Source organism: Labrus mixtus, chromosome 13, assembly GCF_963584025.1.
Source record: "Labrus mixtus chromosome 13, fLabMix1.1, whole genome shotgun sequence".
NCBI lineage: Eukaryota > Metazoa > Chordata > Actinopteri > Labriformes > Labridae > Labrus > Labrus mixtus.
The window spans coordinates 5,459,221-5,472,247 of NC_083624.1; the positions used below are offsets into that span (position 1 = coordinate 5,459,221).

The 13,027-nt window shown below is 40.8% G+C and overlaps 1 protein-coding gene across 6 annotated transcripts in view; it reads right to left on the reverse strand.

Annotated features, from left to right (window-relative positions):
* LOC132986720 (phospholipid-transporting ATPase IH-like) overlaps positions 1-13,027 on the reverse strand; it is a 50,583-nt gene that overhangs the window by 10,826 nt on the left and 26,730 nt on the right. For 4 of the 6 annotated variants that reach the window (XM_061053314.1, XM_061053313.1, XM_061053316.1 and 1 more), the window contains exons 13-26: positions 12,976-13,027; positions 11,959-12,125; positions 10,785-10,856; positions 9,060-9,133; positions 8,829-8,932; positions 7,450-7,631; positions 6,727-6,960; positions 5,877-6,054; positions 5,679-5,781; positions 4,238-4,383; positions 3,760-3,819; positions 2,816-2,943; positions 2,604-2,739; positions 2,056-2,079 (exon numbers count right to left, since the gene is read on the reverse strand). The exon at positions 12,976-13,027 is cut by the window's right edge and continues 122 nt beyond it. In XM_061053314.1, coding sequence (XP_060909297.1) covers positions 2,056-2,079; positions 2,604-2,739; positions 2,816-2,943; positions 3,760-3,819; positions 4,238-4,383; positions 5,679-5,781; positions 5,877-6,054; positions 6,727-6,960; positions 7,450-7,631; positions 8,829-8,932; positions 9,060-9,133; positions 10,785-10,856; positions 11,959-12,125; positions 12,976-13,027 — 1,660 coding nt within the window. The remainder of the gene's footprint in view (positions 1-2,055; positions 2,080-2,603; positions 2,740-2,815; positions 2,944-3,759; positions 3,820-4,237; positions 4,384-5,678; positions 5,782-5,876; positions 6,055-6,726; positions 6,961-7,449; positions 7,632-8,828; positions 8,933-9,059; positions 9,134-10,784; positions 10,857-11,958; positions 12,126-12,975) is intronic. The other 2 variants (XM_061053315.1, XM_061053318.1) reach the window with 1 other exon arrangement.

Here is a 13,027-nt window from a genome sequence, read left to right on the forward strand (position 1 = left end):
CACAGATCCATGTAGTTTTCCAGCATGTGCATTTTGCTCTTCCTTCAGGTTTGATTGTTGAGAGGAGCTGTCTGCATCTCCACTCTTTGCTGCATGATCCAAGCTCTCATGCTCAAGGAATTGAATTGTATCTACAAAAGAGATGATGAGCTAAGGGGAGGGCGCAGCTCTTTTCCAGGTTATTCTTTTTTTTTTTTTTTAATTTTTATGACCAACATTTTTATTGTTTTACAATTTTTTTTACATCAGTACAATACCAGACAATAAATGATATAGAACAATACCCAACAAGGGTAACACTGTCAATGCAAGAACTAAAAAAAAAAGACAAACAGAAAAAAAAAAAAAAAAAAAAAAAAAACAGACCTGACAAACAAAAATTATAATTAAGTTAAATTACATTTTTCCAGGTTATTCTTAAGCCGGTGCTGCGTAGCATTAGTGATACCAGTTTCAATATCAGATTAATTTTTACTATGTCGGAAAAAAACCATGAAGAGCAGCTATAGCGGATAAAAAAAAACACTTTGAGTTTTGGAAAAGGTGTGTGCCTCTTTGAGAAGAATGAAACTAATGATAATAAACATAATATCAAACATTATTGACTGTATAGGCTGTATTAACACAGACTTTAATTTCTTAGGTCACAGAAAGGCTGAGTTATTGTCGTATCGAATCAGAATCCAGGTATGTGTTCACATACAAAGAATTTGACTCTAACTAGTCTCTCTATGTACAAGCTGCAAAATAAAATAACATTTAACTAACATAAGCTCTGGCTGAGGCCTTAGAAATATTTTATTTTTTCATTTATTTTTATTTTGATATACTTTATTGTCCTGCAGTTACCACCAACTCTCCAAAGACATTAATAATTTCACTCTGTTTGTGGCAGTTGACCCTATTTTACGATGTTGGCTGGTTTGGATAGAACCAGAAAACATTCATCATGGCTATTTTTAACATGTGTGTAAACATTAGCTGCTTAGCTCTGCGGTGCAGTTAAGGCTGCATCTCACCATTTGTGGTTGCTTTAAAAATGACACATTTTCTTTAAAGGCTTTATATGTGATTTTTTTTGATCCAGCAGATGTCGCCCTTGTGCACCAGCATGAAACCAAAACAACTTGCGCTGCATTGTTGTGTTAGCATGCTAATGCTAGCGATCTTTATTATGCTCGTATCTTCACACTGCATGTAAATTTACCTGAAATGAGCGTGATCTAGAAACACAGTTAAGCAGTGAGTACAGTATGTTATTCTTCTTTTCTCTAGTCCCTCAATTAAACAACTTTTATACACGAGGGGAGGAGTCAGCCGGCCGTCCGGGCGATGTAAACAAAGTGAAGATAGGACTCTGAAAACTGTGAAAACATCACAGACAGTGGGACTCGGGTGTTACACCCATTGTAGACAGTCATGACTCACAGAGTTATTTTCAGAGGAGATACTTGATTTATATTATATTTAAGTGTGAAAAATCACATATTAAGACTTTAACTCTCATTTTGCTTTGCAGGTTTGGTATCCGCAAAAGCTGCACAATCCTTCTTTTTTTTTTAATGTGCCCCAAAAACTGCAGGACAATAAAAGTCCAAACACAAACATACATGAACATACAAATACACAGACGAATGCACAAACACGTTTGACAGAACAACAGAGAGATGTTGGATCTTAATCTACAGCACATACAGTACTAGCATTAATCTAGTTACTACCACAGCAAAACACACAGGAGAATGTAGGGGGGGGTGGTGGGGGGGGGGGGGGGGGGGAGCATCTAAGGTTTCTACTATGTCAGTGGAGTTGTTAGGATCAGGTACGAGTGTGCAAGATTCAGGGGCTTTACAGAGATTAGGGGGAATAATGGAGTACTGGGGTGAAACTACACATTCAAATGAGAGTGCATGGATGCTGTGAAGTGAGGAAGGGATGAAACTGGATGAAAACGGTCAAACGGAAAAGCTTAAACGGTACGACAGGAACTAAAAAAAAAAAAAAAAAAAAAGCATGAAAGACAGAGAAAGCTGACAGGGAGGGAGACAGGCTTACCATCTGTGTGTTGGTGGTCATAAGCTGAGGACGAAGAAGAAGTAGAAGAAGGAGGAGGAGGAGGAGGAGGAGGAGGAAAAAAAGAAGCAAAATAAAAAGAGAGGAAGCAGAGAGAAGGAGGAGGGGGGGGGAAGAGAAGAGAAAAGAATCAGGACAAAGGGTAAAATAAATGTCAGGATGTTTCAACTTAAAAAACAAGGACCAAAGGCAGTCAAAAAACAGTTGACATGATACAAATTAACAATACAGAGAGAGAGATGCTATTGCGTTGTCGATATGAATGGAGATCCGATGTAGCTGACCTATCGGGGGGGGCCTGGGACAGAAACCTTACTGTTACAGATCCAGAATGACAAAAAACATGAGCACAAAGTAACACTGAGCTCCTCTTTCATGACAATCCAATGGAGATGAATGAGGGGGTTTTTAAATTAAGTGCTAACTTTACGTACATTATTCTCTACATAGAACTCCCCACAAAGTGTTGTTTTACCGCTCCTCAGTTTGACTCTGATATTGATATTGTGACGCAGAGACGCGAGGCTCACCTGGCCGTTGCTGGTGAAGGTGGTGTTGTCAAACAGAAAGTAGGCACCGAAGAAGAAGATTACAGCGTCGAACACACCGAGGCACGTCCAATAGAGGAAGACCGGCCAGCGGAGGAGAGAATTCTTTGCTATATCCCTATAAAAAAAAGTGACACACTTTTTAATATCTTTAAGTAGAATAAAAAACACGTCCTGCTTTTTCTGGATCTTACCTGTACAGGGAGGGATCTCTCTTCAGCGTGTCCATGGTGAGGTGCTGCTCAACCAGGCTGTACAGAAGGATGGGGAGTGAGGTGAAGCTGATGTTGTACAACGTCAAATAGGCGGTGTCGTACAGAGGCTGTGGAGGGACAAAAAACAAGTCAGACAGTAATCCAGCATCAGGAGTTTTTGGGGACATTATGGAGGAAGCAGAACAAACTTAAAAAAAGACATCTTCTGATAAAGTTGTCATGAAAATATTCAGGATAAACTGCCTTATTACAAATACAGCAACATCCATTTAAATTAAAGTTTTGCTTCTGGCTCTTTGACAGCTATAAATTGAAGATTCTGAATATTTTTGGATCTGTCTTGGTCGACACAAACTCTAAAGAGCAACCCCCGATGATAAAACGTGTACGTTGTTGATCTGCACGCTGCTGCTATACCCAGATAATACATCCTTTAAAGCAGTGGGTTTTCAAATGGTGGGTCGGGACCCAAGAGTGGGTCGCAGGAATGTGTGACTGGAAAAGAAAAATTGTATCTAAAAGTAATTGAAGCGTTTTTTTTTTAAACATATTTATTTTGTTCTGTTTCTTTTGTCAGCCACATTTTTTTGTAGCATCTGAGGTCCAAACTGCACAATTCTTCATCAAATAACTGGGTCGGGATTTTCATGAAGGAGTTAGTGGCGGGTCCTGAGGCCACACCAGTTGAGAACCACTGCTTTAAAGGACATTTAGTGTGCAGACATGTGTTTATTCAGTCATTCAGCAGCTGATTTGTAAGAAGTTTGTGGGGTCGAAAATCAAATCAATGAGCAAATTGTAGTGGCACTGATCCCTCAAAAGTACAAAATGAATGCTTCTTTTAAAGAGGACATTTAAAAACCTTTACTTTTGTGTGCATCTTATTTAGAGAGAAACACCACGAGGACATGTCGAGCACTTGCCTGCTGGGAGAACCCGCAGAAGAACTGGTAGAGGAACTGAGGGAAGATGAAGCATACATTCTGGAAAGATTTGAAAGAAGAAAAAACAAACAGAGAAAGTGATGAGCTTGTGACACGCCGACAGATTTGAAGAATCTAAAAATGCCACTATCTACACATTCCTGTTTTTTACGCACAGCTTGTGTGCTATAAGCTGACTGAGTGGGCCGTGAGGAGCTAGCCTGCCAAAAAAAAGAAAAAAAAAAACTGCATCAGTTGGCAGGTCACCGCTTGCTGTAGAAGCCGCCCACACTGATCGTCGTAGCAACCAATCCAGGAGAGAATGTTACACCGGGGGATTCATGAATCCGGTAATCTGTCAAGAGTCGCTGTGAAAATCTGGTTCTTTGTAACTCGGTGTCTCACTGGGAATTACGATAAAGTGATTAAAACGTGTGAACGTGTGGCGCACAGAGGGACGGCGTCGGTCTTTTTTTACCTTGTAGAAGAAGTACTGAACAAGTTCAGCTATTCGGATGTAATAATAGTGGCCGTGAACGAGGAGCATCTTCTTCAGGTGTTTAAACTTTGGGATGGCGTAGTCACTGTTCCTCGCTGCCTGTCGGCCCTCTTTACCCATAATGCCTTGAGGGAGAAAAAAGAGATGTGGTTAACATAAAAATCCAATCAGGGATGTGAAACAGCCATGATTTTAAATTCTCAAAAAGGATGTTTTTCCACAGATCGAAAATATGGAAACTAAGTTCTCACTTACCAAACAGATTAGCCAAAATTGATTTATGACAAAATATGATATCACTGAATATGCTAACACTACTGCAAAGTCATGAATATATGAAACACATTTACGTTCTTAACTTCTTATCAATTAAATCATTTCATTACAAATATTAAACAAGATTCAACACATAATGAAGGGATCCTGGTGGTTGTTATTCTTCCACTTTGCTTTTATTTAATTATATATGCATCGTCTCTGACAATTGTGTGTGTGTTTGCACTGAACTTATTCTTTCATGGCATCCTACCGCACTTAAACAAGTTCTGAAATGTTTCTGTGTCATAATATATGAGTCGCTGTGTTTGTTTACATCTTAATCAGATGTTTGAAATGTATCATGTGACGTCCCTATTTAAGCACCCGTCTCATCTTTATCAATTATGTCCTGACGAAGACTCAGTAGAGTCGAAACGCGTTGACAATCCCTCTTAAATAAAGGATTTTTATATGTTATCAGAGTGCCTCGGACTTTCAGTTTAAGACTGCCTCTCCACACTTCACTTTTTCTCTTCTAATCAGGACAGTCAAACTTTTTTATCAACTAATAAACAAGTACATTCACTGTTGCTATGATGCACATTAAAACAGTTCAGAAAAATGCTGCCTTGGTACATGTGTGCAAACATTTAGGGGAGTCTTGTAAGAAAAATAAAACTTGTCTTTGACATGAAGCATTGCTGTAAAAAACAAAAGCATCGACCACTACAATTTCATGTGATGGTTTTATTTTGAAATGTTAAGATCGGTCAAGCTGTTAAATATGCAAAACGGCAGGGTCTGACATCCGGGAATATAGTTCTTGACTTCTAAACTTGATTTTAATTTAATTAAAAAATTTTTTACAAGTCTTCTGTATCATTATGTAAGATTTATTAAAGCCACTAATTATCTGTTAATCTGTTCGTTTATTAACAAACAGTCACTTGAGATGAATCATCTCGTTTTCGAGTGGTTCAGCGTAGAACATAAAAGTGACACAGACACATTCAACACCTCATACAAAGACTCCCATACATCAACCCACCAGCACATTATCCCCGTACTGTCTCTACACCCACACAATGCAAACAGGCACAATATTTCACATCACATATTACACTTAACGTATCTTGTGTGTGTGGTGTTGAAATGAGCTCACCAATGCCCACATGCGCTTCCAAGATCATGCTGACATCGTTGGCGCCATCCCCGATGGCGAGGGTGATTGGGTGCTCCTTAGAGGCTTTAATTAGCTTCACAATCTGCACAAAAACGTAAATCCATTTAAAGTCCTCTGTTTGTCTTTTCAAGTATGTTTGTTAAAGTTGGTTGTAGTTTTTTTTTTTTTTTCCCTCACCTGTGCTTTCTGCAGCGGAGCCATGCGACAGCAGAGCACGGCGCTACAGTTGCGGCAGATCTCCAGAAAGATCTCTCTGTAGTTCCCCGACCCGGGGCCGTCCTGGTTGGGCCTCAGTACTGCCGACAGAGTGGCCCCGTCGATGATCAGACCGAAATCAAGGCAGTCTACTGACAACCTGGAATGTAAGACCTCAGACCAATCAGGAGGAGGGGGGGGGGGGGCATTTTCACATGACAGATTTAACACAACAAATTAAATCTGCAGTTTTGATGTGAGGTGAAAATGTAATTACTGATTATTTGTTATTTGACTGTTTTGATTTGTTAGCACACTGCAACCAGTTTAGAGCAAGAAAGAAAAGAAACTTTAGCAAATAGGCAAAGTGGTTGAAGGTCATTGCACATGTTTTAATTGATTTTGTTTTTAATACTTTTTATTATCTGTTGTTGGTTTTTAACTGATTTTGTTTATCTATCATGTGTATATATATATGTGTGTGTGTATGTATACAGTATATGCATATGCTTATGCGTGTATGTATGTTTGTTATTTTTCATTGTTTATCCTGCTCGACGTCATTGTAAATGAGGGCTATGCTCGCAATGATTTTCGCGTGTAAATAAAGAAATAATAATAATTTTTGAAGGGAAAAAAATGCTCAAATTTGAAAGATTTGCTGTTTTTTGTCTTTAATTTCAGTAAACACAAACTGATCTTTTTGCTCTGGATAATTTGATTGAGAAAATAAGACAATACAAATTGTAGCCTTGGGGATCATAATGCATCTTAATGAGAAAAAAAATGAGCAGTTAACTCAACTGTTCAAGTCACATGCGTTAACTCGTACCCTGAAATGGAGCGTTGCCTGAGCACCGTCCTGTTCAGCTCAAAGAGCACGTCGTGCAGACTCTGCTCCTCCGTGCGTTTCTTGGTCAGCTCCAGGATCTGGGTCGTGCGGCGGAACAGCTTACTGGCGTAGCAGGTGGCGGCCGCCGTCTCCATCTTGTCGCCCGTCAGGACCCACACTTTCATGCCCGCCTTGTGCAGCGACTCGATGGTGTCGGCGGCTTTCTCCTGGAGCCTGCGCGGGTCGATAAGTCAATAAGTCAATAAGTGATTCAAGCCACGTGAACACAGCCGTCAAATCTTCAATCACTCAATCACTAACGGGCGATAAATTATCAATGCACGACCCACCACGGTCCCTGACCATCGCCGGATTATCTACTGCGGTGTCAAACTGTCAGGCAGCAGATCGTTCAGGAGAGGGGAAAACTACCTTTACAGATCGATGCTGAGGTCCACCTTGTTGGTGCACGAAAACAGTGAATACATTAACAGAGACGGACATAAAAACGGAGAAAAAGAAAAAGGAATGGCACTGCAATAAAAGTAGAAAGTCACCTATCGCAGCTCAGACTGAATCTTTTCTGCCCTCATGAGTCATTACAAGACTTAAAAGGCGACTTCATGACTCATTAATCTTCCCTTCTGTTCCCCTGCTGCTGCTGCTGCTCTGTTTTTAACCCCCCCCCTCTCTCTCTCTTTCTGTCTCTGCACGGCGACTAACCTGTCCTCCACTGCCGTAGCGCCCAGAAGCACAAAGTCCCTCTCGATGACGTCATAGGCCTGTGCCAGTCTCTGCTCCCTGTCCTGCAGGGCCAGCTTGGCGTCGTTCAGGCGATGACAGACCTCCTGGTACTCGGGCTCCGACAGCCGACGATAGGCGACACATAGAGTCCTCAGCCCCTCCTGTGTCACAGTGAAGAACAGGAAAAGATGGAGGGGTTAGGCTAAGTTGTAATCCTATATGTCGCTCTCATATCACATGATCAAATGAGTTTGCTCTAGTTTGGCGATTATGGGTTTTGAAGGGTGAATACCAAAACTTTTAGAGCTACTTACAAGTGGAGTTACAAGCTGTAAACACAATATTGACATATTATCACCTTGTTTTTATAGTGAATGTGGGAGCGAACACAGAAGCAGCAGACGGACAGTCATGACTCACAGAGTTATTTTCAGAGGATAAACTTGATTTCTGCTGTGTTTAAGTGTAAAATGTTATATATATATATAATAGAAATCAAGTATATCCTCTGAAAATAACTCTGTGAGTCATGACTGTCTACAATGGGTGTAACACCCGAGTCCCACTGTCTGTGATGTTTTCAGAGTTTTCAGAGTCCTATCTTCAGTTTGTTTACATCGCCCGGACGGCCGGCTGACTCCTCCCCTCGTGTATAAAAGTTGTTTAATTGAGGGACTAGAGAAAAGAAGAATAACATACTGTACTCACTGCTTAACAGTGTTTCTAGATCACGCTCATTTCAGGTAAATTTACATGCAGTGTGAAGATACGAGCGTAATAAAGATCGCTAGCATTAGCATGCTAACACAACAATGCAGCGCGAGTTGTTTTGGTTTCATGCTGGTGCTCAAGGGGCGACATCTGCTGGATCAAAAAAATCGCATATAAAGACTTTAAAGATTGTAGGCGTTGACTTAAATGATCTGGGCCATATTTGTCAAGTAAGAGCCACTCAGAAGACATTCAGCACCCTCTGAGTGCAGAGTTTAGACTTCTGTCAACAGGGAGGAGGTTCACTTATGTTAAGAAGGTCAGATCAAACAGACATCGTTTGTCCAATCAGCACTTTGGTTTTATAATAAGCTGTAGGCATTGTTATCAGTACACTTCTACTATGAACAGTTGGTCTTTGTGTGTCTTATCTCACTCACGTCCATCATGATCTTAGCCATGAGAGTCATGTTTGAAGTGTATGTATTTATGTCTTTGTGCTGTTTTTAGGATGAGAATTGTGTGTATGGACCGATGTTGTGAACCAAACTGCCAACAGGGACAACAAAGATTTTCCAATGCAATTTAAGAGACCAAGAGGCTTAGCAGGAGGTACAGTATATGTAATAGTCAAACTGTGCACTTACTACAGCATTCTGCTCCACCCGGGCTTTCACCTGCTCCACCTTCCCCGACACCACCCGAGGAAAAATGGACGAGTCTGCTCCCTTACAGAACAGCAGGTATTCTCCTGAAGTACACCAACACACACACACACACACACACACAAATAGTTCAACCAAAGACGACAGATGAATAAAACATCTTAACAGATCCTTGATATCTGTATCTGACGTCTGCGTGTGAGTTCATCTCACCTGAGCTCGATTTGACTATGACGCTCATTCTCCTCCTGACAGAGTCGAAGTTCAGCACGTGGAGAAGCTCGAACCTGAAACACAGACGGTTCACTTATGTTAAGTGAAGCAGGATTCGTTTGTCATATTTCTGGTTTCTGCTGAGATTTTTATTAGTCTTCTGAGGTTTTTTCTCACAACCTGCAAACTCAGTAAAGCAAGTCCACTTCCAAACTTTGCACGTTTTACTGTTCTGTTCTGCACTTACACTAGGCCGAGTTCTCCCGTACCATGCTTAAGCACAAATGCCCCCCCCCACCCTTCCCCTGCTGGCCTGCACTCACACTGCTCCGGGACGTCTTGTACACAACGTTGTAATACAACACATGCATGGCTTTATGTGATCATGAAGCTCACTTCAGTTTACACAAGACAAGCGGAATAAAAAATAAAAGGGAAGGCTGTACATGCTTCTTGCCCGTGCTTGTGCACCTCTTCCAACCGTGCCAGGACCAAGCAAGTGTACCGTGCTTGAGTATTGAACGGAGCACACACAATAACTGGACTTTGGAGGTCAAACATGCTTAGGGAAACAGTACGGACTGCCTAGTGTGAGTGCTTCCTTAGAGACCCTACTGTTGATGTGACAGTGAAAGTAACTTAGACAAACAGAAAGTAAGGAATGTACTTCATTATTCAATTAAGATGTTTTAAAGGTGACTGAATCCTTGAATATGAATCTACAATGACATCAGAGAGTAATAGTTGTTTTTTCCATGTTGTATTACTTCAAATTCTAAAACACTTGCATTAAACGCCTCATGCAGCCCCCGTTTCTTTCTTTTTTTTTTTTTCTTTAACTTTGTTTTTATTCATTTTTCTCATCAACAACAGTACACTATGAAAAATATATATATATTTTTTTTCTTTTTCCAGCTGTATAGTTACATTCGGATATTAAGCCAGCCCCCTTTTCTGATTGGGATCGTTTCAGATCCTTCAACTCGTTCAAAATTAAGCAACGAGGGGCACTGGTGGCGCAGTGGTTAGTGCGCGCGCCCCATGTATGGAGGCTGTAGTCCTCCAAGCGGGCAGCCCAGGTTCAAATCTGACCTGTGGCTCCTTTCCCGCATGTCATTCCCTACTCTCTCACTCCCTGACTTCCAACTCTATCCACTGTCCTATCTCTCCATTAAAGGCACAAAAAGCCCAAAAATAATAATGAAAAATTGTAAAAACAAGCCGGATAGATTATATAAAGGGATAAAAGATTCAGATTCCCAGTTAAAGGTAAAAAAAAAACTGTGTGAAAATACCTTTTAACCTTTTGCTTTACTACTCCCTCCAATTTGCTGGACAACCCTCTCCTCCCCTCCTCCTCTCCAGCTCCCCTGCCTCTCTAAAATAGCTCACTATTGACAGGCCACTGCAGAGAGCGGGTGGCTACATGAACACTTCCCACGGATCAAACACATTAGACCCTCTCCACAAACCCGGCTCTCTAATGTATTCTCGCCGCCTTTCATTCATCACAGATCAGTCGGAGCATTTTGATCTGATCGAGCAGTTTTCTAAAAACAAACCCCGCTGCCCACTCTTTTGTGGTTGTAGCTTTCTTGTGGACTGAAACACAATCTGAGAGCGGCTTTCTCCCTGCAGGGCAGCTTGATGCATGACCACAACTCCCATCAGCTGAATTACTCCTCTGTTTCATCCCCTGTGGTGCGTGACAGCAAACCGACCGACCTCTCAATCTCATCATCTTTGTTGAGGATCTCCATGTAGTTGTCTCTCAGCCTCAGATAGGTGTAGCCCAGTCTGTGCGACAAGAGAGCGGAAGAGAAAGACCAAAAAGGATTATTTGACAGTCTGACAGTGAGGATCCATACACACATATGCAATATTACTCTCTCTCATGCCGCTCAGAAAGGCTAAAGGCTTTCTGACGCATTTAGAGTAACTTGAGCACAGTGTGTACAGATTCTCTTACTTCATTACTTACACGTGTAAAATCAATATATCAGAGCAGCACCCTGTGGTCTGGCCTTTTTGGACCATGTTATTTTTTTACATGCTGCTCAGGCTGAACAATATTGATTTTTACTACACGCCTGTCTATTTAGGGCTGGGCATGTTACAGCAGAGGATACAAAAAATCAGAAAGACCAGTTCAGATATGAAAGAAGTCATTCAGTTTTGAACTTATGTGGTGTAAAGAACTCTGCATTATCGATTATAAATGTGTGAGACATTATGTTAAAACTCATGAAAGTTTTTATTTTGTCTTTTGTTTCTTTTGTTTTGTTTTGTTGATGTTTTACTACATTGCAGGACAGCCTGGTTGGGCCTGGTTAAACTACTTTGTTTGCAGACTCTACGTTTCAGCAGGACCCTTTCACAAAAGCTGCCTTGCTGACATAATGTTTGGCACAGTAGAATAACAGGAGCGGGGAGGACACCATGATTAGGTCTGTTTGTGAGCGACATGATGCAGTGATTTAAAAACAAAATAGTTTCATTGAATTTTAAATTGAATCAAATTGATGAAAGGGATTTTATTTATTTTTATTTAACCAGGAAAGAAACTCATTGAGATTAAAAATCTCTTTTTCAAGAGTGTCATCAGGAAGAACATCTACAGCCAGATGCGTCCGGCTCCAAGTCATTTGACTTCCTCTTAAAAGCATCCAACGAGAGAAGTTCATTAAGTTTCAGCTCTTTTTGTAATTGGTTCCAAGTAAGAGGAGCAGCAAACTTAAACGGATAGAGTTGTAACTGTCCATCTAATCTGGGTGAAAATCCTGAAATGTAATCTTAAAGTCAGAGCTTTTTCATATTTGACATTTGATCTAATAATCTGGAGAGAAAAGCCAACACAAACTAAGAGAAAACACTTTCCTATTTGTGTCTTAGTCTTTACCTTTTCATTCCCTCCACCAACGCCACCTCATCCGGCGAGGAGGAGATGTAGAAGGAGGTGGGCCGGCCCTGGTGGATGCCTCTTTTGATGCCATCCACCGTCTCCTCCTCCTTCACCTGCACCGTGTGGCACAGACACAGCGCCCGGAAAAACAGATCCTCGTGTTCCTACAGAACAAAAAGCAAAGCTTATATATTTCCAATTTCTTTTTTGATTTTAACACAGTAATCCTGCAGTGTTTTTAGGACATGTTTAGTCTGCATTTAAATAATTTAAATACACTTCCTAGAATTACATGACGATAAAACAGCCTATGTATTGTTTTTAAAGTAATCTACACATTTCAGTTTTTTCAGTGCTCGGCTATCTCTGTGGTCGTTGTTTGTGGCTGCATGCTGACGACAGATTCTCTCATTAAATCTAAACAAATCTATTAACAACTGTCAGCAAGGTAAGTGATTCATCAAGCTTCTTCGTACCAGTTGTGTTTTTTTTACCATGTCAAACACTGCAAACACTCAGGTGTTGCAAAGAAAATGTCAACATTTTCATTAAAGGGATACTTCACCCATTTGCATTAAGCTTTGTATCATTGGAAACATGGTAGTATTTTTGAATGGTCGTGCATCCCACCCTCATTTTCCCCTGAGATGTGAAATCTTTGTATTTTTAAGTCTGAAAAGGAGCTTCCAGTGACGCAAAAATCGTCATTTTGCGCTGTTGTGGTTAGCGGGGTGAAACTACAACGCTAGTTCCTCATATTTGGAAGCTATGCTAACAGGCTCTATGGAACAGATTCATGTTTCAACGGGGGGAGTATCCCTTTAACATTAGGGATTTGTTCATATCAAAATGTCAAAGGTAATTACTTTAACAAGCCGCCAGCTTGAGAATGTGTCACGTTAATCTTCAGTTGTGTTTCATAAGTTTCTTTTTTTCCTTGGCTCTGTCTCTAAGAGTCTATTCAGGCCGGATTTAGAAGCCGGTTTACTTTGTCAAACGCACACAAACACTTACTCTCCTGTATCCTCCAGGTGAAGAATCAATCATGTCTATACTGGAGGCAGCG